This window comes from Hippocampus zosterae, chromosome 14 (assembly GCF_025434085.1).
Source record: "Hippocampus zosterae strain Florida chromosome 14, ASM2543408v3, whole genome shotgun sequence".
Lineage (NCBI taxonomy): Eukaryota > Metazoa > Chordata > Actinopteri > Syngnathiformes > Syngnathidae > Hippocampus > Hippocampus zosterae.
In genome coordinates, this window is record NC_067464.1 from 2,676,159 (window position 1) to 2,702,716 (window position 26,558).

At 45.8% G+C, this 26,558-nt stretch overlaps 1 protein-coding gene and 1 long non-coding RNA gene across 16 annotated transcripts in view; one reads left to right on the forward strand and one right to left on the reverse strand.

Moving 5' to 3' along the window:
- The window catches only part of tnika (TRAF2 and NCK interacting kinase a), a 284,569-nt gene that overhangs the window by 252,367 nt on the left and 5,644 nt on the right, over positions 1-26,558 (reverse strand). For all 15 annotated transcript variants that reach the window (XM_052085481.1, XM_052085467.1, XM_052085479.1 and 12 more), the window contains exons 2-10: positions 23,005-23,070; positions 8,457-8,513; positions 6,638-6,763; positions 4,023-4,133; positions 2,984-3,074; positions 2,519-2,649; positions 2,385-2,439; positions 867-945; positions 545-720 (exon numbers count right to left, since the gene is read on the reverse strand). In XM_052085481.1, coding sequence (XP_051941441.1) covers positions 545-720; positions 867-945; positions 2,385-2,439; positions 2,519-2,649; positions 2,984-3,074; positions 4,023-4,133; positions 6,638-6,763; positions 8,457-8,513; positions 23,005-23,070 — 892 coding nt within the window. The remainder of the gene's footprint in view (positions 1-544; positions 721-866; positions 946-2,384; positions 2,440-2,518; positions 2,650-2,983; positions 3,075-4,022; positions 4,134-6,637; positions 6,764-8,456; positions 8,514-23,004; positions 23,071-26,558) is intronic.
- The window catches only part of LOC127614344 (uncharacterized), a 232,305-nt gene that overhangs the window by 198,221 nt on the left and 7,526 nt on the right, over positions 1-26,558 (forward strand). The gene's annotated exons all lie outside the window — the stretch shown is intronic.

Here is a 26,558-nt window from a genome sequence, read left to right on the forward strand (position 1 = left end):
CAGGCACTTGGAAGCCTTTCAGTCAAAACGGCGGCTGTGGTAAAAGAGGGGATGTGAGGGGGAGAAAAGAAAGATCTGCTAAACAAAAAATAAAATAAAATTCCGTACATCCTCAACCGGCCTGCAGCGTTTGTGTCGTGAAGCGATTAATCTGCTTAGTAATGATGCGGCAGCGGCGACGTGTGTGGCGAGGCCGTCATCTGCCGCGTTGAAAGCGGAACTGAGGTCTGTCACTGGATGTTTACTGGTGAGACAAAGTCGGGAGTCTGGAACGCCTTCCTCGGGGGCGACGGGGCAGCAATGAGTCTCCCCCCCCAAAAAAAACAAGCTTGTTTTGAAAACGGAATTACCCATTTTTTTACCGCCGCCTTACATCGAGTTGTTTTGACCAGTGATTTTTTTTTTCCGTCCGTTTGTTTGCGAGCCTCTGCAGAACTACAACACATATTCCGTGACCGACTTTAGACAAACTTTCAATTTCGCACTTTTTTTTTTTGAAAAAAGGGGAAAAAAAAAATTCAAGAAAATGGGAGCAGGGTCTCACCCCTCTCGCCTCGCTTCTTCTTGGTGCGGTCGATGTGGTCCTTGAGTTGGATGCGGATCTGCCTCTCGTTGGGCAGGTCCCTGATGAACGGGTGCTTGAGGAGCTGCTCCGTGCTCGGCCTCTGGCCGTGGCTCTTCACCAGGCAGCTCTCGATGAACAGATGGAACTTCTTCGACCTGACCCCCCCCGTCGCCGTAACAGCAAAGACAGTTCTGGATTTTTTTATTTTTATTTTTTCGCTATAAAATGACCTCATTCGGAAGCCAAAGTATTCAAAATGGCTGCCAGCGTGATGCAGTTGTTATATGTATTCATTTCTCACCATTTCTTTGACTTGAGTCTCGGCGCAGGGTTCCGCGGAATGAGGAAGAGGGCTCTCATGGGGTGCATGTCGCACAGTGCTGCGGGGGGGTCACACATGAAACAGCAGAAAGCAGATTAAATTTTCACAAAAAAAAAAAAAAAAAAAAAAAAAAAAGATTCTCGATGGACGCGCGACAAAGTTTGAGTGTCCAAGAGTCTTGAACAACAACCCGTGAATACATTTTGTGACGAAGGATGATTTGTTTTAGTCTGTGTGGATGTTGTTGTTTTTTTAGGAAGCTAATTTTGGACCAATGTCATTCCAAATCTCTTAAAAAAAAAAAAAAAAAAAATCTCATTCCAGAGTCCCTTCAGAATCTGATTTATTTTAGAGTGATCTAACATGAGGCGGCCCGGTAGTCCAGTGGTTAGCACGTCGGCTTCACAGTGCAGAGGTACCGGGTTCGATTCCAGCTCCGGGCCTCCCTGTGTGGAGTTTGCATGTTCTCCCCGGGTCTGCGTGGGTTTTCTCCGGGTGCTCCGGTTTCCTCCCACTCTAAATTGTCCCTAGGTGTGAGTGTGAGCGTGGATGGTTGTTCGTCTATGTGTGCCCTGCGATTGGCTGGAAACCGATTCAGGGTGTCCCCCGCCTACTGCCCGCAGACGGCTGGGATAGGCTCCAGCACCCCCCGCGACCCTAGTGGGGATCAAGCGGTTCGGAAGATGAATGAATGAATGAATGAATGAATGAATGAATAATTCCCAAGATGGCAGCCCGGTAGACCAGTGGTTAGCACGTCGGCTTCACAGTGCAGAGGTACCGGGTTCGATTCCAGCTCCGGGCCTCCCTGTGTGGAGTTTGCATGTTCTCCCCGGGTCTGCGTGGGTTTTCTCCGGGTGCTCCGGTTTCCTCCCACATTCCAAAAACATGCGTGGCAGGCTGATTGGACGCTCTAAATTGTCCCTAGGTGTGAGTGTGAGTGCCAATGGTTGTTCGTCTCTGTGTGCCCTGCGATTGGCTGGCAACCGATTCAGGGTGTCCCCCGCCTACTGCCCGAAGACGGCTGGGATAGGCTCCAGCACCCCCCGCGACCCTAGTGAGGATCAAGCGGCTCGGAAGATGAATGAATGAATGATCTAACATGATGTATTTTGGATTCATCTTATTCCAGGATCACTTAAAAAAAAGCAGACGAGAGCAATCTGCTTATTCCAAATTGCTTTTAGAGTATTCTTCTCACTCCAGACTCGCTTTACAAACCCCCCCCCCCAAAAAAAACTGATTTTAGAGCAATTTCAATCCACACCTCCTTTTAAAAAGCAAGAGTCCCTTTCAAATTTATTTTAGAACACAAAAGCAATCTCATTACAAATTGCCTTTTATTTGTGGGGGGGGGGGGGAGACCAATCTCCTTATGTCAGACTCTTTTTAGTTAAATGAGTAATCTCATTCTAGTCTACCTTGAGCAAAAAAAAAAAATGTTTGAGCCAACATAGAAAGATCGCATATGCACTTGATCGAGCGGACGGTGCTTACGTGGAGCTCCTTCGGCCATCTCAATGGCCGTGATGCCCAGTGACCATAAATCGCTCTGCAACAAAACCAACCGATGAGTCGGGAAGGTAACCCCCCCCTAAAGGCGTGCAACACGTCACTTGCGCGTTAAGCACCTTGAAGTCGTACGTTGCGTCGGGGTTCTCGTCGCAGGCGATCACCTCTGGCGCCATCCAATATGGCGTCCCGATAAACGTGTTCCTTCTTCCCACTGTGCGGTCCAACTGGGCCGAAACGCCAAAGTCCACTGCATGGAGAAGGCACCCGTAAATACGCCAGAATACAAATACTTCCCTGGCTCCTCTGATTCGCAAACTCGAATGCGGCATTAAAATCGATGAATAGCCCAGCCCCCCATGCGTCTGTAACTATTTGCTTTTTACAGACGGCAAGTTAGAGTGAAAGAGTGCACCAACTGTCGTTGCCTGCGTGTGTCATAAATGGCCGAAAGCCAGAGGTTGGCAGGTATCACACCCCCACGCGCACACACACACACACACACACACACACACACACACACTCCAGGCCCATTCAATCGTCGAAGCCGTTTCGCCAAGTGGCTTTTACGTGACAGCACCTACCAAGTTTGACCTCGGCGTTCTCCGTCAGCAGGACGTTCTGTCCCTTGATGTCTCGGTGAATGACCTTGTGTTGATGGAGATGAGTCAGGCCCTGAACGCGCACACACACACACACACACACACACACACACTCAGTGAAGGACGCCAGAGCCACGAGCCAAGTGGAGATGATTTCCAGGACAGAAAGAGCCTCAATTTCAAGAAGACTTCATGTCCTTGTGTCGCCGACCGGTTTCTATTTAGGATGAGCCCTCTTTTGCGTTTAGTTCTAGAGGAAGGTGGTTGGGCGGGTGGGGGTGGGGGGGTATGAATTCGCAATGAGGCTTTAAAAAAAATAAAATTTAATGTGCGGCCCGGTAGTCCAGTGGTAAGCACGTCGGCTTCACAGTGCAGAGGTACCGGGTTCGATTCCAGCTCCGGCCTCCCTGTGTGGAGTTTGCATGTTCTCCTGCGTTGGTTTTCTCCGGGTGCTCCGGTTTCCTCCCACATTCCAAAAACATGCGTGGCAGGCTGATTGGACGCTCTAAATTGTCCCTAGGTGTGAGTGTGAGTGTGAATGGTTGTTTGTCTCTGTGTGCCCTGTGATTGGCTGGCAACCGATTCAGGGTGTCCCCCGCCTACTGCCCGGAGACGGCTGGGATGGGCTCCAGCACCCCCCGCGACCCTAGTGAGGATCAAGCGGTACGGAAGATGAATGAATGAATGAATGCCACCCAGTGTGGTCTTCAAAATATGAATGGGTCAAAAAACACACATCACACACAAAAAAAGAAAACCCAATACAACGCAGAAGGAAGAAAATACATTTTCAATCAAGGGGGCGGGGGGGCATCAATGGGGGCGAAAGGAAGCAGCAGAAGTGAAAGTGAAAATCTAACAGGACAAGCGGAGACAGGCGTCGATAACAGCGACGGAGATGTGGCAGCGATAGCATCCGGGGTTGGGGGGTGGGGGGGGGTCACGGGATGCGCGGCACCCGCCGCTCGCCGTCAATTACGAGCGGCCAGGGATGAAAATAGCATGAATGACGCTCACTCACCCTGAGGATCTCTCGACAGATGTAGGCCGTCCACTCTTCTTTGAGAGAGTTGCCCTTGGTGTTTTTGATCAGATCCGTCACCGAGCCGGCGCCGCAGAACTCCATCACCAGCTGCGTAGAATAACAAGGCGGATGACTGCCTGGACTCCCATCGTGTTATTCATGACTGAATGAATTAACAACAGCAGGAAACACAAACGCGGGAGATGCGACGGACCCGCTACTGTCACATTTGAAACAGACAGCTGAATCTATTGTAGAAAACAAAAACAAAACAAGCTGATTTATTTTTTTTGGAAGTATTCCGTTTGACCCGATCAACAACACCTCGGTTACCCAGCTAGCTGCCAACATGAGCGTGCTGGACAAAGATTACGTTACCAGACTAGCAGCTGACATTAGCATGCTAAACAAAGGTTCAGTTATCCAGCTAGCAGCTGACATTAGCGTGCTAGACAACAATTCAGTTATCCAGCTAGCAGCTGAAATTAGCGTGCTAGACAGAAGTTCAGTTATCCAGCTAGCTGCTAACATTAGCATGCTAGACAAAAAATTCAGTTACCCAGTTAGCAGCTGACGTTAGCATGCTAGATAAAAGTTCTGTTATCCAGCTAGCAGCTGACATTAGAATGCTAGACAACAATTCAGTTACTCAGCTAGCAGCTGAAATTAGCGTGCTAGAGAGAAGTTCGGTTATCCAGCTAGCAGCTAACATTAGCGTGGTAGACAACAATTCAGTTACTCAGCCAGCAGCTAAAATTAGCGTGCTAGACAGAAGTTCAGTTATCCAGCTAGCTGTTAACATTAGCATGTTAGACAAAAATTCAGTTACCCCGTTAGCAGCTGACATTAGCATGCTAGACAAAAGTTCTGTTATCCAGCTAGCAGTTGACATTAGCATGCTAGACAAAAGTTCTTTTATCCAGCTAGCAGCTGACACTAGCATGCTAAACAAAGGTTCAGTGATCCAGCTCGCAGCTGACATTAGCATGCTAAACAAAGGTTCAGTTATCCAGCTCGCAGCTAACATTAGCGTGCTAGACAACAATTCAGTTACTCAGCTCGCAGCTAACATTAGCGTGCTCGACAACAATTCAGTTACTCAGCTAGCAGCTGAAATTAGCGTGCTAGACAAAAGTTCAGTTATCCAGCTAGCTGCTAAAATTAGCATGCTAGACAAAAAATTCAGTTACCCAGTTAGCAGCTGACATTAGCATGCTAGACAAAAGTTCTGTTATCCAGCTAGCAGCTGACATTAGCATGGTAGACAAAAGTTCAGTTATCCAGCTAGCTGCTAACATTAGCATGCTAGACAAAAAAATTCAGTTACCCAGTTAGCAGCTGACATTAGCATGCTAGACAAAAGTTTAGTTACCCAGTTAGCAGCTGACATTAGCATGCTAGACAAAAGTTCTGTTATCCAGTTAGCAGCTGACATTAGCATGGTAGACAAAAGTTCAGTTATCCAGCTAGCAGCTGACATTAGCATGGTAGACAAAAGTTCAGTTATCCAGCTAGCAGCTGGCATTAGCATGCTAGACAACAATTCAGTTACTCAGCTAGCAGCTGAAATTAGCGTGCTAGACAACAATTCAGTTACTCAGCTAGCAGCTGAAATTAGCGTGCTAGACAGAAATTCAGTTATCCAGCTAGCTGCTAACATTAGCATGCTAGACAAAAAATTCAGTTACCCAGTTAGCAGCTGACGTTAGCATGCTAGACAAAAGTTCTGTTATCCAGCTAGCAGCTGACATTAGCATGGTAGACAAAAGTTCAGTTATCCAGCTAGCTGCTAACATTAGCATGCTAGACAAAAAAAATCAGTTACCCAGTTAGCAGCTGACGTTAGCATGCTAGACAAAAGTTATGTTATCCAGCTAGCAGCTGACATTAGCATGGTAGACAAAAGTTCAGTTATCCAGCTAGCAGCTGTCATTAGCATGGTAGACAAAAGTTCAGTTATCCGGCTAGCAGCTGACATTAGCATGCTAGACAAAAGTTCTGTTATCCAGCTAGCAGCTGACATTAGCATGGTAGACAAAAGTTCAGTTATCCAGCTAGCAGCTAAATTAGCATGGCCGACAAAAAGACTCGACAGTTCCGATGCCTTCTTGACTTTATCCTCCATTTGAGCCCAATCTGAATTTCTCAGCAGGTCAGGGAGTGATTGAGGACAACAGGCCGCCGTTGTTTTTCCAAACAATTCAACGAGCTTAGCGTCACATTTTTGTTAGCATTAACGGCTCATGACTTGCCTTGTTTACACACACGCATGCGCTTATCCTGAGCCCTAAGTGGCGTGGGAAAACGTTAAATTAAGCATTTGAGGACATTTTCCCTTCAAGGCCGTGCCCCCATTTGTCAAACGGGGTGGAAATAAACACTTCCCTCAGATAAATCACCTTTTTTTCCCCTCCAATAATTTGGAGAAGGATTCCTTCCTCCGATTCATCCTTCCACAATCCTCCTTTCCTTCCTTAATTCAAAAACTGTCTACAGTCTATTAATTTTGGCCCATGATGCATATTGTGTAAACCAAGCATCCTTATATTGCGCAACAGCAACTCCCGCCCTTCCCGCCCCTCCCCATCTGCAGTTAAGTAACAACACTGTACCCAGAGCTGGTCGTCGACACCCGGTGGGTTCTTCTTGATGAACGCTCCGTAATAGGTGGCGATGTTTCGGTGGTGGCTGTACTTCTTCAGCATGTTGATTTCAGCTTTGATCTCTTCTTCCTCGTCCTGAGATGCGGACACACACAGGGGGGGGGGGGGGAATAAACTCCCAACAAATTAGCATTTCACAGCAGCAAATAACACAGCTGACCAGCGAGCTTCAAAGTAGCATTTTGACATTGTTGGCTAACAATGTCACTCAGAAAAGCAGAAATCTTGCAGGATTTCCGCGTGAAAGAAGCTCGAGATGATCGTTTTCAGCCACTTTCTTTTGGCGCTGAAAACGACCATCCCACCTTGACTGGGTTCCATGTAAAAAGAAGCAGGTGGATGAATACCAGGTCAACCGTTATGGCTCTGACATGAGATGGTAAGCTGATGATTTTTTACACTTCTACTTAAGTGTTTTGTGAACAGCTACTCTCTAAACGCTATAAAAAAATCACATGCGGTGTGCCCCAGGGTTCGATTTTAGGCCCAGTGCCTTTTAAACTGTGTGTGCTCCTTCTTGGTGATCTCATCGGGAGACATGGAATCAAACATCACAGTTACACTGATGACACACATCAATAATAATAATAATAATACATTTTATTTATAAGCGCCTTTCAAGACACCCAAGGACACTTTACAATAACAAAAAACACAAAACAATACGGGTTGAGCAGCGGCAGCCAAAACGCGCCAGCGTTCACTCATGCTAGCAAATGGCTAATTTGCGCTGTCGTTGATTAAACTGGTTTGGACACGGTGTCGCGGAGTGCCGATGCGGATTTGGAGCTGGGAGTCGCAGCTTGGAGTTTGAAGCGGATTATGTGGGACAGGAGAAGTGAACTAATCTCTTTTCGTCAATGGACGCTACAGCTTCGTGTTTGCTTTCAAAACTTTGCTTGTAGCAGACGTGTGCACATTTTTCAGCATGATGTCTCTGATCCACTGGTGAAAGGACACTTTGATCCTCTCCTCTTTCATCTAGAACTGCTTCAGACAACAAAGTGTATGCAGAAAAGTGGTGAAGATTGCACGACTGTCTCTGTCCTATGTGTTGTCTTGTGTTATTTTTGTTATTTTGACTTCAAAATGGCGCCGCGAGAGTGGCTGCCTTTCCAGCAGCTCCTATTTTTTTGTTGTTCTACTTCTTCCTTTCATAACTTTGCTGCTGTGAATCTGGAATTTCTCCATTGCGAGACTAATAAAGGTTTTCTTAATCTTAATCTTTTCTTAAATAAATATTTTTTTGTTTGTTTCACTCCTCCCGCACCTTTGTGTCGAAAGCAATTGTTACCGTTTGATAGTGAAATGTCTAATAGCAGGTTCGGGTGTTGCTGTTTGAAAGAGCACACAATTTCGGCAATATCCTGCCACCATATGGTGAGTTATGGCTCATATCCGGCAATTTCACAGGTTCTCCGTGTGAAAAAAAGCCACAGATTGTCTTATTTAGCCCTATTCTTTCATTCATTCATTAATTAATTAATTCATTCATTCATTCCCTCCTCTGCCGCTTCACTGTCGCGCCGAGTCGTGCGCGTCGTCTCTAAATATAACTGAAGACGTTGCTCTCCTGCTTTGCAGACATGCTTGAGACCACACCGCCGCCCTGATAGCGGCAGCTAATATTACCATGGCGATATAGGCCTGTCCTCATTTTCCTCGCCGCCACTGACTCATCGCTCTTAATTAGATGACACGGTGGGATAATTGTGGGAGTTGGCGGCTGATGTGAGAGAATGTGTGCGAGTGGGAGTGTGTTGCTTACCCCGGTGACATCCATGACCTTGATGGCTGCCAGCTGCCCTGTCTTAACATGGCGGCCCTGCAGAAAAACAAAGAAAAAAAAAAATTCTAACTTTTTCTAACTTTCCATGGAGGTGTGATTCATGCTCCTTGGCTAATACGACATCCAAGTTGTGACAATTCTGATTTGAAGGCTCAGTCAGTCAGAAATGGAAGAACCGGGCCTTTATTGAGGCTATTCAAAAGCCTCGGGGGGTGCCGGAAGCTGAAGGCGGTCAATTTTGGTGAAGCTAACGAGGCTAAGGACGCTAAGACCACAAAATGGAGGCACTTTGCTGGACTTCAACTCGACTGGATTGAATTGATTAGCATTCATATGTCGGTTTTGTTTTCATTTAGTGAATGCTATTACTCATTTAGCCACTAGAGGGAAGCAGTACTCTATGAGACATCACTCACCAGTCTACGAGACCTCAGTCAATGCAACACGTGTTCCATTGCGCCCAACCTGCGGGCCAGACGGCACTGATTTTATGACAGGGGCCGAGGGCCGGATGAAATTCGACCGCGGGCCGGATTTGGCCCCCGGGCCGGACTTTGGACATGCTGATTTACAGGCATGACAGAGGGACTGTTATTTATTGATTATTTTTTCCACTTCTCAATATGTACGAATGCATTTTATCGTTGGGCATTAAATTTGTCCTTTTCTTTATTTTAACCTTTGTACGCACCATTACCTTAAAGATATTAAAACACTTTTTTTTTAAACGCATTGGAAAGTATTTGAACATACACAACAAATTGCAAGCACAAAATTTTTTTTGGGTGTGTGAGTGGCTGGGCGTGGGCTGTGGCAGACAGCAGCTTTTGCGTCATTGTTTATTCTGACTCGGTAGGCAGTCAATCGCTGACAGCGGGCTCTCCTTTCCCACATGCGTGGACATAATGCAAGTGCATAGTGCAAATTTTACAAATCCATTGAAAAAAAAAAATAATCAAATCAAATCAAATTCTGCAGCATACCGGGGGCGCAATTCATGTATGATCAAGTGGATGGATCCTGGAGGAATTGCTGTAAAGCAGATGGCATTGTGAGGGTCTGACTCCAAAGCGCCCGCTGGGGGGCTTCCACCAAAGGGTCACTGTGATAACAAGCCAAAGCAGAGGGGGCTGCCCCACTTAAGAGCCGCCATTCATTCATTAAAATTAATACATAAATAATTTTACTGTCACATTTCCAGAAAAAGGCCTTTTTTTTTTCAAATAGCGCCGTATGAAAGGCAACAATATTGTCCATATATGCATTAAGAGGTGTTTTTGGGGGGGGGGGGGATTGCACGGATCGCAATTCAAGCTGCTGATGCGGCAAATTTGTGCCGCGGGACAAATGCTGCTCGTGGCATTGGCTGAAAAAAATGAAAAATGAAAAAAATGGCCCAGTGTGGGACGAATAAAGGATATCTTATCTTATCTTAAAAAGTAAAAAGTTCTCAAAGTGGCAGATGACAGTCAAGATTCGAATCCGACGACTCATTGTCGGAAAGAACAATGGCGTAGCGGGCAAAGCCGGCAGGATTTTGGATGGGTTCTGTTCTCACGCTGAAAGAATCTGCGAGAGGAAAATGAGCAGGGGATTGCTCATTAGGATCAGACTGCCCCCAATTCGGCGGGCACAAGGGCCCGCTTTGTTGGCGGCCGACAAAAGGAATCGCGGCCTCTTAAGCAGCCAGACCTCGCTTGACTCGTACCCGATGAAGAGCGACGACGTTTTTTTTTTTGCGGACTTTGTCAGATTTCCTTTTGCAAACATTGAAGACAGTTTACAGTCTTTTTTTTAAGAAAGTTTCATCTTCAAAGAACAAAGATGAACAAATACAAATGGACAAAATACTGCTAAATTGTCAAATATTCCGCCTGTTATTCTTCATTTTTTTTAAGCATTTAAAGGATAAAAAAAATTGGATTTGTTGAACAATTAATTTTTTTTACCCCCTGCCAATTAATGGGTTGTCGGAAATTATTGCTGCCAAATACAGGAATCGGCATCGCTCTTAAAAAAAAAAATTTAAAAAAAAAAAAACAGCCACAGTCATTGTTTTATTTTTGGGTACCGTATTTTCACGACTATAAGGCGCCATTAAAAGTCTAAAATTTTCTCCAAAATGGACAGGACGCCTTATAATGCGGAGCGTCTTTTATATGAGCCGAGTTCCAAAATCTGGCTGAGACACGACACGCTGTTTATAAGAAAAGGCGGAAGTGAGGTCGACCAATCAGTGAAGTGCGGAGAAGAGGTCGACCAATCAGTGAAGTGCGGAGAAGAGGTCGGCCAATCAGTGAAGTGCGGAGAAGAGGTCGGCCAATCAGTGAAGCGCGTCCGTGCACTTATATGTAAATTATGGAGAGAGAGAAAATGTGTACGTGAGTGACGACACAATTGTTCAATTCGGACACAGAAGATGACGACTTTGATGGCTTTCTGAGTGATGATTGAGCAAAAAAGAGTGAGTAGCTTGTAAATAAAATACACCCGAACTCAGTTCTGCTTTCGTTGCCTTTTTAAAAACGCGTTTTAGCTTTGAGCTTCAGTGTATGCTTCAAGCTAACGTGTTAGCGAACGTGTTAGCATGCAGCATGCCGTATGTTTAAGCGTATGTTTTACCACTGTAAAACTGTACGGTGCGTCGAATAGTCGTGAAAATACGGTATTTGGGTTTTTTTGGGGTTTTTTTTGGGAAACACTGAAAACTATTTTCAGTCTTTAAAGAACCCAACATCGGGTTGCATCAACGGCGACAATTTGGTCTTCAATGAGCTTCCAAATGTGTTGAAGGACGGACGACAAGTTAGCGTTCAAAGAGGCGAGCATTTTTTTTTTCATCTCCAAAGATCACAGTGCAGCCTCAACTCCAGAAATTTACATGGGAGACAACGTTGCCAAACACTCGCCTCCTCTGCTGTTGGTATTCATATCTCCAGGCTTGACAACTGATGAATCCCAGTGAGCGAAGCTCCAAAACGTGTCAAGATCTGTCCAAATCTCTTGACATCTCGCCGTGTCCTCTGCATCACCTTCAGACCCGCAAAATCAAAAGCTGGCCCCGCACGTGATCGGCCGCCAGCGTATCGCTGGCTTGCAATTCGCATCTCCTGGTGCCAGATGGAACGAGAATGAGAACGCGCCGGGGTGCGGGCCTCCGCCAAGGCCCAACGAGCTTCGTTTGGATCGTTACCAAATTGTCCCCTTTCATACAAACTCGCCACCTGTACATAGCTGCATGTTTTTTTTGGGGGGGGGGTTGCTAGAAAATTTTCACAATGTTTGCATGAAATTGAAGAGGCGGTCGGATATCCGTTCGCGGTCAGCAGTCTGCATTTGCGACCAAAGCTGTTGCGACATATCTTTTTTTTAAATTTGATTAAATTTGGTGGCCCGGTAGTCCAGTGGTTAGCATGTCGGCTTCACAGTGCAGAGGTACCGGGTTCGATTCCAGCTCCGGCCTCCCTGTGTGGAGTTTGTATGTTCTCCCCGGGCCTGCGTGGGTTTTCTCCGGGTGCTCCGGTTTCCTCCCACATTCCAAAAATATGCGTGGCAGGCTGATTGAACACTCTAAATTGTCCCTAGGTGTGAGTGTGAGTGCGAATGGTTGTTCGTTTCTGTGTGCCCTGCGATTGGCTGGCAACCGGTTCAGGGTGTCCCCCGCCTACTGCCCGAAGACAGCTGGGATGGGCTCCAGCACCCCCCGCGACCCTAGTGAGGATCAAGCGGCTCGGAAGATGAATGAATGAATGAATGAAATTGGTTTGTTTCATCTGCGAAGGCCCGCTGGTCGACTGGTTAGCGCAGTGGTGGGCAAACTACAGCCCGCGGGCCGAATCCGGCCCGTTGGTCTTTTTAATCCGGCCCGCCTAAGGTTGGTCCACAAATAAGGTTCGATGTGAATGATTGCATTCATTTCAATTCTACTTGTAATGACAGGCATTTCACCGCCAGGTGGCGCATTGACTTGAAGTCGCAGAACACGGGTGGGGGTGGGGGGGGGATCTTTTCGACCACCTAGTACCTCTGTATCGCTCTACTTCTACTGGTCTGATCACAACAAATCTGCAAAATTTTTAAAAAAGTATATTAATAGAGTCCTTTCATGCTTTTGTTCTGTTGATGTTTGGTATGGACTGTCAACAAATGCAGTTGTTTTTTTTTTATGTACCATAGCTCGTGCTGACCTGGCCCTTCTGTCAAATTTTAAAAGTCAATGCGGCCCCCCCCGAGCCAAAATAATTTGCCCACCCCTGGGTTAGCGCGTTTTCTGAGTACTCCGGTTTCCTCCCACGTTACAAAAAAACGGGCGTGTCAGTTTAATGGAACACTCTTTTGCTCATGCTAGGGGCCATGATGCCTGTTGCTCATCATGGCGAGCGCGTGTGCGTACGTGCATGGGCGTGAGTGTGCAAGGGTTCCTAACGGGTCGATCGTGCGGCGTTTGGTTGGTTGAAAAATTAGACACTGAAAAAAAAAAAAAAAAAGAAGAAAGAGACAGCGATTCTACTGTTTTTTTTTTTCTAGGCAGAGGTTGAGACGCGGCCCCCGTCTCGGATAATAAAGAATGAAAAAGCACCATATTCATCTTGGACCTCTTTGGTCCCATTCAGGGCAAGTGGCTTTGACGCACCTCCCCCCGGCCCCGCGCCCATTTGTGACTCTCTGACCTAAATCTGCAGTCCCCCCCCCCCCACCCCCGCTCGCTCTGATCCTCGCCGATTCCCTCTCATTATCCGAGCCTCTTAACCCCTCTTTATGCCTTTCATTATCGCTGGCTTTCCATCCCCTAAAATGCCTCGCTCGTATTACCAGCCTCTCTCGTTGTGTCCCAGCTCAAAGGTGGCACCCTCGGCGTGCGCCGACGCTCTTCGACGTGAATCGACCCTGGCCTCAGAGCGCGGCGAGCAGATGTGACGCGAGAAGAGGCGAGGCATCCATCTCCGATTGTGACCGCTCATGTGCAGACCAGCAAAACAAAACACACACACACACACACACACACATTCCTGCACTTGTGGCACAGTGAGGACCGAGTAAAAAGGCCTACAAAGCGAGGACCACCCTTTCTGCTTGACAAAGAAATGAAAAAGACACATTTCTAGACACAGGAGGGCGCCCTTAGGCAATACATTCCTTTAGATTAAATAAAACACCAAAGGTTAAGAAAAAGTTTTGCGACGTAAATCGACCCTGGCCTCAGAGCGCGGCGAGCAGATGTGAGGCGAGGAGAGGTGAGGCATCCATCTCCGATTGTGACCGCTCATGTGCAGACCAGCAAAACAAAACACACACACACACAGCTGCTTCCACCCTGGAGCGCAGCGGCCACCATCAGCAACTTCACGGCCGTCACCATAGCGCGTCAATCCGCTAGTGTTACCGTTGATCAAATGTGTTTAGAGGAAAACATGTCACTTGCCCAAAAAAAGCAACGCCGAGGCTAGCGGGGCTAGCGTGCCAGGTGCGTTAGCGCGATAACGCAGCCAATTGGAAATGCGTGTTCCGCTCGGATGGCCGCGCTTGTGAAGCTGACAGCACGCTGATATCCAATCAGCCTCCGGGCGACGGCGTCGCACAACAGTCGATAGCGCGGCAGTCAAAGTGGAAAAGAGAGGTATTCTGCTGCCGGGCTCCGCCCACACGCAGTGACGGGAAATTTAAAAAAAAAAAACGGCTAATGCATGGCTGGAATCTCGAGGCGGAGCTCAACTGGAAATTTTATGTCGCGCCGTCTGCGGGTGGAGTTTTCTTTTTGGGAGTATTTTCGTAACGCGGGCGTAGGTAGAAAGTGCGCCGTTGTGGGAGGGAACACAGCCGACTTGTTTGGCATCCGATTCGGGCTGGGTAATTGTCACGCAAATCGCGATTATTTTGATTGCCAGTGACATCAAGATAAATGGAAAGATAATGAATGCATTGATGACCAAATTTAGGATACTAACGCAACAACTCAAAACCATCTTCCCTCGATGTTGAACATTTAATTTTTGAATCCTCTCTTCTTTCTATCAAGGTCAAAATGACCTTGTGAATTTCATGTGAACTTCAAGCCTTTCACATTTTCATTCTTCATTTTTCTTTCTGAAGGATTATCCTTATTTCAGGATTATCCTGCGCGTTTTGGCCTCTTGGGGGCAGTGTGGTGCCGTGGGTGGATGGAGTACACACTTGGAATGAGCTGCGAGTGAACAGAACACGTTTTTCAACAAAACTGGAAAAATGTGTCTGAGTATTGTGACATGTCTGTATGCTAACTTCCCGTTAGCATGTCAGTGAGTTATTAAACCGACTTTGGCATTCGCGCGAGCGATGTTTTAAAACACGAAGCACGTTTGCGATCAAAATATACAATGTTGGTTATTCTTCAAACGCCAATTAGGGTGTCATTAAACAGCTTGAAGCACACGCAGAGGTGGCAGAATCAAAAACGCTACATGCTAGCTACACTAGCAACTCAGCCTTTTTTGGGTAGTTTTAAAACATCGGGAACTGCACATTAATGCTTTTTTTTTTTTTGCGATTATAGCACTTAAAAATTGAAAGGAGCCAAAATCTGAATCATAATTAATTTTTAAATTGAATTGCCCTTGTTTCCTTAAAATTTCCTAAAAATTGCGTGTAAGATGGAGGAGATCATCACGTGCGTAACGTACATTTAAAAGGAACTGCAAGATCTCCACTTGAGGATGATGTGAATTTGAGGACCACCACGCATGTTCGCGGCGCTCAGAAACTGTCTGCATGCGCTCTTCATCAAACCCGGCAAAATCACACTACCTGCGCCACAACTTAGACCTGCTTTTATTTCCTCGAAATTCTACTCTAATTTATATCACCAAATTGTCATGTGCGCCTTGCGCGGGTCATAAAAAAAAAAAAATGCCTTCTATCCAAAGATGCCTCCGTTTTTATGGTACTTTTTATGGCGCCCGGGCACTTGTCTACAATAAAAGAACCCCTTTGAGTTTTGTATGTCGGGGTGAATCAGCAATCTTCGCTGCCATACTTCACCTAATGATGAAATAGTCGCTGAATTTTTAAGATAAATATTTACGTCAATATTTTGGTGCATAATCATTCAACTTTCAGTTGCCATTAAATAAATCAATAATTTGTCCACTGTACAGAAGTACATGAAAGCATAACAATGATTAAGTATGATAGCCTGTGTGCGTGTGTGTGCGTGTGTGGCCACCATGGGACGCTTAAGATGATCTTCACTGTGCGCGTGTGATGATTCACTTTTACGATGTGCCCTGCGACCATCGGGAGCTGAAGGTTAAGGATACTATGCACACACACACACACACACACACACACACACACACACACACACACACACTTTCCTGTAAGACTCTATTTGTGAGTTCCGGGTAACTCCAGATAAGGAGTGATACACACACACACACACACACACACACACACACATGCCCGTATATGATCTGGTGGCTACAGGACGAAAGATTTCTTCATCATTAGCTGCTTGACTTCAGCAGGACTGGGATGCCTGCCACAGCCTTAATATAACCTGCTGCTGGAGTGTGTGTGTGTGTGTGTGTGTGTGTGTTTTGATTGTTGATGTGCACGACCGTCCGTGCCCTTGCCAAGTCAGTTACACACTCGCACACCATCACCAGGACACTTTTACTATGCAGGACACTTCCTGTGGTATCTTAGCAACAGTGTTGCCTGGGCATGAAACTTAAACGCACACACACACACACACACACACACAAAGAGGAAAGCGGGTGTGTACTTTGCATGACACAGAATAGGAAGCGAGGTGAGGTTGAGGACAGGAAGGAAGGGGACAGAAGAGGAAGCTCGGGAATCGACTTTTGTATGACAAGAAAGTTTTGAGAGCGCCGCTTATTGTGAAGTGTTTTTAAATAAGTTATAGGATGGAAAGGGAGATATGGAAAGAAATGGGCCCCATCTAGGTCAATTCGGCATTCATTTACGGAATAAAATGCGCATTTTTATGAAAAAATCATGGAAATATGACAAATATGACATTTGTTGCAGTGACTAAAAAAAAGCCAAAGACACTGATTTTTCGTGAGAAATGCGAAGCTTCTCCCTTCAGGTCCGAGCTCACACATGATGACACGGAAAAGGAAAAACATGAATGAACACTCGCTCAACTGTCAGCGAGTAACTGTTTGGCAAGAAGAGGAAGTGGGTTATACCCTAAATCCTAATCCTAATGTGGACCATTCTGGTAATCCACACATACAAACAAAAACATGAGAACAATTTTGCTGAACGGATTCTCAACTCAGGGCCTGTTGACGTGGCAAAACGAGAATTATGAGCATGCGGGTGCCAAAATGTACGCCGTTAGACTTTGGCTCCGATTTTATTTTATTTTTTAAAAATGTCGTTGGCTAAGGTATGACAGGACTGCTTTAGCTACTTGCTAAACGTTTACGGAGTTATAACAAAGTGGCATGTATTACTTCCGCGTTAGCGGTTAGCTTGCAACAAGCTAACGCAGATCCAACAACACACGAGAACGAGATCAACAATTCTTCTAGCGTCAAGGCTAGCTCTTCAAACAAACCTAGCGTCAACCGTTGATGACTGGAGTAACCGCGAAGGTATGAGAATTTCGGGTGACCGCTCCTGAAACGACGAACTTTACCCGATAGGCGACTAAGAAAACAAAAATGTTAGCTCTTTTTAAATCCGCCAATATGATCTCATATTTTCCGTTTCCGGCCTTCCTGTGGGAGTTAGCATGTTCTCCCACCCCCAGTGCCCGCATGGGTTTTCTCCGGGTACTCCGGTTTCCTCCCACATTCCAAAACCTTGCGTAGCACACCGATTGCAAACTCTAAATTGTCCCGAGGTGTGATCATTTTTGTCATTTTCTAGCCCTTTATTCTACTCTCGCTAACGGAAAAGCCGAGTCGGTGGACTTCCATCGGCTTTTTCGACGAGGAAACAGGCCCAAAAGTCATCTGAGCGGAACCGATATGTGACACCAAAGTTTCAGCCTTCGCCCAACCTCGGAGCGCCAATCCTGAACTCCGTTGACCTTGACTCCCATCGCGCTCCGCAGCAGGTGCTTGGAATTACTGCCACTCTCGGACAAACAAATGGCCCCAAAAACACAGCTCGGCCTGGCGGAACGCAAAGAAATAAGGGAGCAATCAAAGTGGCAAGCACACCTCGCCGCAGTTAAAGACTCCTGCAATCCACCCGATGGCGCACACACACACACACACACACACACACACACACACACACACACACGGCCAGTAAACCACACAGTCACACACACTCGCGCGCAACTGCTGTGGAATCAGTGGAGCAGTAAATAAAAGTGACAAAGGCCTCCATTCCAATCTAATACTGCCGCGGAAACACAAGAGGCGGCCCGAGGCGGCTCACGGGAAGGGAGTGGAAAACATAAGAAGAGGGGAAGCTGTGAAAATATGGAAGAACAGAAGAGACTTTGAAGGAAGCCGAGAGCCACGGGCGGAGTCAAAGCGGTCCGGAGGCTTTTTGATTGATGCGGGTATGATGAGACAACCGGCATGGGTTAAGTGTGTCTCCCGAATCCGTAATCCGTCGCCGGCCCGCGAAGCGAGCGCTAGCCGCCCCACCCACCGCAGTCCATTGGCGCTACGACAAGACAATTAGCAAGGTGGCGTAAAATTAGCTAAGTTAGCAAGGCGGCGTAAAATTAGCTAAGTTAGCAAGGCAGCGTAAAATTAGCTAAGTTAGCAAGGCAGTGTAAAATTAGCTAAGTTAGCAAAGTGGCGTAAAATTAGCTAAGTTAACAGGGCGGCGTAAAATTAGCTAAGTTAGCAAGGCGGCGTAAAATTAGCTAAGTTAACAAGGCGGCGTAAAATTAGCTAAGTTAGCAAGGCGGCGTAAAATTAGCTAAGTTAGAAAGGCGGTGTAAAATGAGCTAAGTTAGCAAAGCGGCGTAAAATTAGCTAAGTTAGCAAAGCGGTGTAAAATTAGCTAAGTTAGCAAGGCGGTGTAAAATTAGCTAGGTTAGTAAGGCGGCGTAAAATTAGCTAAGTTAACAAGGCGGCGTAAAATTAGCTAAGTTAACAAGGCGGCGTAAAATTAGCTAAGTTAGCAAGGCGGCGTAAAATTAGCTAAGTTAGCAAGGCGGTGTAAAATTAGCTAAGTTAGCAAAGTGGCGTAAAATTAGCTAAGTTAGCAAGGCGGCGTAAAATGAGCTAAGTTAGCAAGGTGGCGTAAAATGAGCTAAGTTCGCAAGGCGGCGTAAAATGAGCTAAGTTAGCAAGGCGGCGTAAAATTAGCTAATTTAGCAAGGTGGCGTAAAATTAGCTAAGTTAGCAAAGCGGCGTAAAATTAGCTAAGTTAGCAAGGCGGCGTAAAATTAGTTAAGTTAGCAAGGCGGCGTAAAATTAGCTAAGTTAGCAAAGCGGTGTAAAATTAGCTAAGTTAACAAGGCGGCGTAAAATTAGCTAAGTTAGCAAGGCGGTGTAAAATTAGCTAAGATGTATTTTTAGCGAATACAAACCGAGCAGAGAAGTAACGCTCACACAGACGTCACAGGAGCAAGCGGTAGCGTTCTACCCCCGTCCACCCCACCTCCTTTTTTTTTTTTCCCACAAATGCAACCTAAACTAGTTTCCCGTGTTTGGGTCTGCAAAGAACACATTAGAGTCAAGAAAATGTTTGCATTGACTTTCCTTTTAACGGCAGCAAAGATTTAGTGATAATTATAATTGCGGCAAAAAAATGTAATGATAATGTCGGGAAGACTCGCAAAGATGTGATAGCAGTGGACCAAAGGCATAAAAGTCGCCAAGACGAAGACGTAATAGTAGCAAATATAGAAACGTAGGAAAGACTTAATAGTAACAAAAACAGTCGCGAAGACTAAAGACTCTTCATGGCAGCAAAGACCTAAAAGGAGCAAAAAAATAGAAACAAAAACGTCGACGCGGCCAACACAAAGACATAAAAGCAAAAGGACGAGTAGAAAAGGCATAAAAGTCGCAAAGACTTCATAGCAGCAAGGGCGCTAGAGTTGAAAAGCAAGTATTACCAGTTCAAATATGTGTGATAAAAAAAAAACAAAAGAGGTTAGGAGAGGTTATTGACATCAGACAACGGCTAATTGACGAGGGGGGGGGGGGGTGGCGGCAGCCCGGTGCATTGTGGGTAAGTGGGACGTGCGGCCTTGGGTAAGACAGCGGCGGAAAGGATGTAGGCTAATGAATGCGCTTGCCAGGTGCGCGCGTATCGCGCCACAACGGGGCACATCTGCCGTTCCCACGGTAACAAGCAACATCCACCTCGGTCACGGTTCAGGGCTCATTGACAAGGACTCCCGAGATTGAAGCGGTGGGGGGGAAACAGCGCAAACACGACAGCGGGGGCGGGAAACTACACAACGACACGTTTTTGTTTGTTTGTTTTTTGGGAGCATTTGTTTTGCCGCGCCAGTGGTGTTCCATGACAGCATCTCGTTTGAAAGTGTCATTCGTGGAGCCGATTTTCGATGCAAATCTTGTCGTATTCGCGGCACTTGGGCGCGGGTCCCTTTTTTTGCGACGGTCGCTTGTCCGCTGCCAATCAGATTTACAGTTACTTCCTCGTTACGGGGAACCCACACTGGGGAAATTTAAAAATAAATGATATCTTATCTTATCTCATCTTTGACGTCATCACCGCTGTAACTCGTTTGCTTTTATGACGTCTTTGTTATCGTCGCGCCGTTGCTATTGTAACAACGTCATTTCCGGTTTTAATGAAGCCATTTTTCTAATGGCCACCAGGGAGCGCCGCTCAAGCATAAAAGGTAAGAGTGAGACAAGTTGAGATATCGCTGTGGATGGATGAAGACGCGATCATCTGTCACGTACTGAAAACAAGTGGCCATGAGAGGGCGCACTTGAGCTGCGTTTTGATTTGCATCCACCAAGAATCACAATGCCAAAAAATGAAAGACATTGTCGACACGAAAGTGTAGATGGTAGAAAGCCTCATGAAGGGAGGAAAAAAAAAGCTTTACTCAACGCTGAACAGTGATTTTTATATTTTAATTTTTTTTATTTTTACAAAAGTATAGTTTATATAGTATATATAGTATATATAGTTATAGTAGTATAGTAGTAGTAGTAGTATAGTAGTAGTAGTAGTATAGTATAGTTTATATAGTTTATAGTATATTTACTGTTAGTTCTGTTTTACACAAGCACTCTTTGGAAAGAAAAACGAAGGTATGTTATCAAAATTTTGAAAACGCTTCCTGTGTACCATCTTTGTAAATATCTCATGTTACAATGTGGGCGCCTGCGGCTTATAGACGGGTGCGGCTTATGTGTGTACAAAATGTCCTTTTCGAATAGTGTGGGTGCGCCTTATAATCAGGTGAGCACTGTCGTCTGGAAATGACGGTACTTTTTCACGACCGGAACTCCTTTTGCCGCTGCTACGTGTTCCCATTTAGGGCTGGAAAAAAACAAAAGAGTGAAACCTCTTCTCGGTGTTTCCATCGCTCACATATCAAAGTTCACATTTCCGACACGAAAGTTGCAACATTGCGACTATTTTCTCAAACCGTTTCCACCGTTCAAAAAGCTTGAAAATAACATACAACTTCTTTTTCTCCTTCTCCCCCCCCCCCTTCCACCCCCCATTTCAAAATCACAATTGGATTGAGAAATGGCGCTTCTCCACATGAGAGTACATCAATGAACGTCGACTTCAAGGGGCGAAACGTTGGCGCGAAACCATTTCTTGTGGGAACGGATCGACTGCGAGGTGTTGCGGCAGAAATTAGATGAGGAACGGCGAGGGGTGGGGTCGGGGGGAAAGAGTGGAAGATGGAGAAAGCGTTGAATTATTCAGCATAAGCCGTGTTCGCTATTTATGGGCCTTTTAGAGCAAGCGGCTGACTCTATCCATCCATTTCTATACAGAAGACACATTCACACTGCGAGCCCTCGCGAGCTGCTCCCTCAAGAACTGCTCACAAGGGAGGTTTGGACCCCCCCCCCCAAAAAAAAAGTGATGCAAGGAAAAAAGAAAAAAAAACAGATTACTTATTGATAACGAGGTGAACGGATAGAGCGGAGATGAGGAAGGAAAGCCCAAACGATCTCGAATCAGGCGCTTTTTTTTTTTTTTTGCAGCGTTTCCAGCCAATCAAAAGCTCTTCCATCAACTTGGTGATTCTTTCGACCTCCATGGAGAGAATTAAGTCCAGTATATTCCTTTTTCTCACACACAAAATGTCTAAAAAAAGCTTCCGCGGCCGTGGCAGCAGCATTTCACTCGCCGCCTAATACCCGCCACAGACTGAAGGTCAATTTATCTTCTCACATTCTCCGACTGAGCTGCTCACAGGATGATGATCCTCTTCGGCTTTAGGGGTGCCGAGACGGATCTTTGTAAGCCTTTGTAAAATGGAATGCTTTTTTTTTTTTTCTCCACGCGCCAGTGTTGCCGTTTCTTTTTTTTTTTTTCTTAATACAGTATCTGCCTGGTGAGCAGCTCAGCCTGTTTGCACAACTATATATAATCTGGTTTGTAAATGAATATTATTATGAAGGAGGATTCAATTCATTCAGAAAATATTTTTTTCAAGTTATCTATTGAGGAAAAAAAACCCATTTTGAATTACATTTTTCTCATTTTATGACTAACTTCCATTGAAATGAATGGAAATGCCGTGAATCCATTTTTAACAAAAAACACGCAAAACAAAATGTTTTTGAATAGCGATTATAAATTTAAACGTTTTTTTTTTACACGCATACAGTACGAACACCGTTTAATAGAATGTGAGGAACTCAAGTTTGCGCATCACGATTATTTCGTGGGAATTGTGCCTGCTCGTTTTGCTGTGCACGCATTGGCCACTAGAGGGTAGTATAATACATAGACATAATACAACGTACATTTGATGATGAAACACTGAAGAACACTGTCGCATTTATATCCAGGTATATCTACCGGCATGCCGTTTGATTTTTTTTTAGCACATCTGCCTTCCAGTGCCCAAGTCATGAGTTTCATTTCTGTGTGGAGTTTGCGTATTCTCCCCGTGCCTGCATGGCTTTTCTACGGGTACTCTGGTTTCCTCCCACATTCCAAAAACATGCACGGTAGGCTGATTGAATACTCTAAATTGCCCCTAGGTGTGAGTGTGAGCGTGGATGGTTGTTCGTCGGCGACTAGTTGAGGGTGAACCCCGCCCACCCCCCACCAAAGACAGCTGGGATACACTCTAGCACACCCGGGACCCTCGTGAGCGGTTCAAAAACATGGATGTTCCAATGTTGACTCCTCGGAGTGGTCATAGTATAGCATGAGACTGCCACTGAGGACTCGAGGCGAACAGGCTGTTGGCATCGGCACTCTGGGTAATGCATCGGTGCTGAATGTCAGCCAGTAAAGCGAGCTGTGACTTTCAACCACGCAGCAGATTTGAACCGTCGTGACGTTGCGACATGCTAACAGCTGAGCGCAGCCACTTCCTGTGTCGCGCACACACACACTTCCCCACATAAGGACATTGACTTACCTTGTACACTTGCCCGTACGTGCCATTTCCCACCAGCTCCACAAGCTCAAAGATGCCAGCGGGGTCCTGAGAAGATCAGAAGATTGTGTCACGATTAGGACCATGAGATTCTAAATTTAGCGAGTCATATGCATTTTTTTTTTTTTTTTAGCAATAACACATGAGGTCGCAGTGGAAAAGAGGCGATTGGTGGTGATTAAGGGTCAATTAAGGTACGTGTAGAGCCAAGGCGCAAAAGAAGGTCGCCACGGAAAAAAGTGCTCACTTGTTTTGTCTTTGTCATTTCCAGACATGAGAACGAGGGGATTGCTGACAATTTAGGGCCAAGTTCAAATGACATGAGAACGAGGAGATTGCTGACAATTTAGGGCCAAGTTCAGTTTTAGTTTAGAGCCGGGCTACAAAAATGAGCTCAAGTTGCGGTGTCAAGAGCGTTTGTCATTTCCGGCAACGACAGAATACGTGGCAGTGGAAAAGAGGCGACTGGTGGCGATTAAGGGTGAATTAAGGTCCAACGAGGCTATGGCAGGGAAGAAGGTTGTCGTGGAAAACAAATGATTGGTGGTGAAGTCTCTTCTCAAATGTTTCAAATATTAGCATGTGTATTTATTTTTGACATTTCTCACGTCAGAGTAATAGCCATGTAAAAGAAGCAATTGGTGGCCAACAAGGGCTGTGGAAAAGAGGCGATTGGTGGTGATTAAGGGCTCAACTAAGGTCTGTCCAGAGGTGAATATTTTTTGGGGCATCTCCTGCACAATTCCATGCGCAAACATTGCACTTGTGTCCCATCTGGGATGCAAAAGCGAAGCGTCTTTAGGTTCTCATCAAGTTCCACGAGCAAATGAAGACGTTTCACATTTCTGTTTTACGACCGCCCCGAGTGCCGACAGCTCCCCCGCAGTTCCGAGTTCATTAGCGAAGCGCTTAGCGTGTACGGCAACACGCTAAGCTAAAGGCTTTTTTTTTTTTACAATGGTTGCTAGGAGCGCGTCAACCTAGCTATACGTTTCACTCACTGTCATACGTATACATGACAAACTAGTGCACATTTTTAATAAAGATAAGATAAGATAAGATATCCTTTATTTGTCCCACACTGGGGAAATTTACAATAATTAATAAAGATGAGGGCGGCCCGGTAGTCCAGTGGTTAGCACGTCGGCTTCACAGCGCAGAGGTACCGGGTTCGATTCCAGCTCCGGCCTCCCTGTGTGGAGTTTGCATGTTCTCCCCGGGCCTGCGTGGGTTTTCTCCGGGTGCTCCGGTTTCCTCCCACATTCCAAAAACATGCGTGGCAGGCTGATTGGACGCTCTAAATTGTCCCTAGGTGTGAGTGTGAGTGCGAATGGTTGTTCGTTTCTGTGTGCCCAGATATTGGCTGGCAACCGATTCAGGGTGTCCCCCGCCTACTGCCCGAAGACAGCTGGGATAGGCTCCAGCACCCCCCGCGACCCTAGTGAGGATCAAGCGGCTCGGAAGATGAATGAATGAATGAATGAATGAATAATACCGGAGCTTAAACACACAACCAACAGGTTTGCCAAGACTGCATTCAACCGCGTGACAAACCCACTGAACCCCCTCCATGACCACCAGCAACACACATAAGCGCCTGCACGCACACAACCACACCGCCCTCCGCTTCCAATGCGGTGCACGTTGCTACGGCATTCCAACAATAGCTGGTATTCCAGCTCTGCTTCCTTCTCGAGTCTATCTGAGGCTTTCATTCACGGGGGTTGTCAAGTTAAAGTTTTTTGGTTTTTAATCGCAAAAAATTAAATAGCGCTCGCAAGATTGGCAGAGACTGGACATGACAACCTTGGCCGCTGCCACAGTTGTTGTCTTGCATGTCATTCGATGCGCATTTGCATGTGTTGATGTGAAAGATTTACCGTCCCTCCTCGTTTAATTCCCACTGCTCCCCTCCTCACTTTTGTCTCCATGGGTTTGTGCAGGCCTCAGCACAGCTGTCAAGCTGTCAAATACTTTTTTTTTTTCTTCATCTCCACTACCCGTCGCCCTAAACGCCCAAAAAAAAATGAGCTGGTCTGAAGTGCGTCCTCCCTCAGCCTGGCGGCGGCGCACACCCACACGACGGCTCGGAACATTCAAAGGAGGATAAAACGCACGGCCAAGCAAGAAAACTGCTTTTCCTCCGCTCACTTCCTTTTTTATTATCCTCGCGTCGAGCCCGTACGCTAGCTTTTGTGAAGCAAATGCCCAGAATGTTGTTAATTAGCCTGATACTGTTCACTGGGGAACAAACTGAAAAACAAAATCATTCAAATTAAATTGCCACGCTGATTTTATTTTCTACAATGTCCAATTGTTTCTCCACATCTTACCAGATAAGAAAAATTCCACGGATCCATCTTTTTTACGACGTGGTTTTTGTGTCGTCACAATTAAGCTAGCATGGTGAGATGCTAGCTTGCTAGCTTGAACATGCTGGGATTTCTCTTAACCTTGTGATCCAATGGGCATACCGTTTTAAGTTCCGGACATTTATCTCATACTTTTAAAAAGAAAACTGGGCTCCTGTAGCTCCAAAAACTTGACATTTACGACATGGTTTTTGTGTCGTCACTATTAAGCTAGCATGGTGAGATGCTAGCTTGCTAGCTTGAACATGCTGGGATTTCTCTTAACCTTGTGATCCAATGGGCATACCGTTTTAAGTTCCGGACATTTATCTCATACTTTTAAAAAGAAAACCGGGCTCCTGTAGCTCCAAAAACTTGACATTTACGACATGGTTTTTGTGTCGTCACAATTAAGCTAGCATGGTGAGATGCTAGCTTGCTAGCTTGAACATGCTGGGATTTCTCTTAACCTTGTGATCCAATGGGCATACCGTTTTAAGTTCCGGACATTTATCCCATACTTTTAAAAAGAAAACCGGGCTCCTGTAGCTCCAAAAACTTGACATTTACGACATGGTTTTTGTGTCGTCACAATTAAGCTAGCATGGTGAGATGCTAGCTTGCTAGCTTGAACATGCTGGGATTTCTCTTAAACTTGTGATCCAATGGGCATACCGTTTTAAGTTCCGGACATTTATCTCATACTTTTAAAAAGAAAACTGGGCTCCTGTAGCTCCAAAAACTTGACATGGAGGAAAAACTGAAATCACAAAAATCAGTTTAAAAACAGCAACAAAACTGTGTTGCCCCAGTGTGATTGTTCAAAGTGTCTTGCGCGGGAAACGGAACGGCTTCTTTTTGGGTTAGATCGAGAGCAGATCATAAATTGACCGAATTCAAACTCAACTCCGGTCTGCCTGGTTTTGCTTAAGAGTCCCTGAAAGGCCTTCCTACACTCGGAATGAAATTTGTCCCGGGGAGGCATTAGGGAGAGGCCATGACGAATACTGTAATGGCTTTTAGAGTGCAGTTCTTGTTGAACTCATGTTCCATGTGTGTGTGTGTGTGTGTGTGTGTGAGCGACCAATATGGTCCTATGAAATTTTTTTTTAAATTTTTTTTAAGGCCGATGCCAATTTTAATCGGCCTCAATCATCCGACTTAATCAGTCGGGCTCTCGCATCC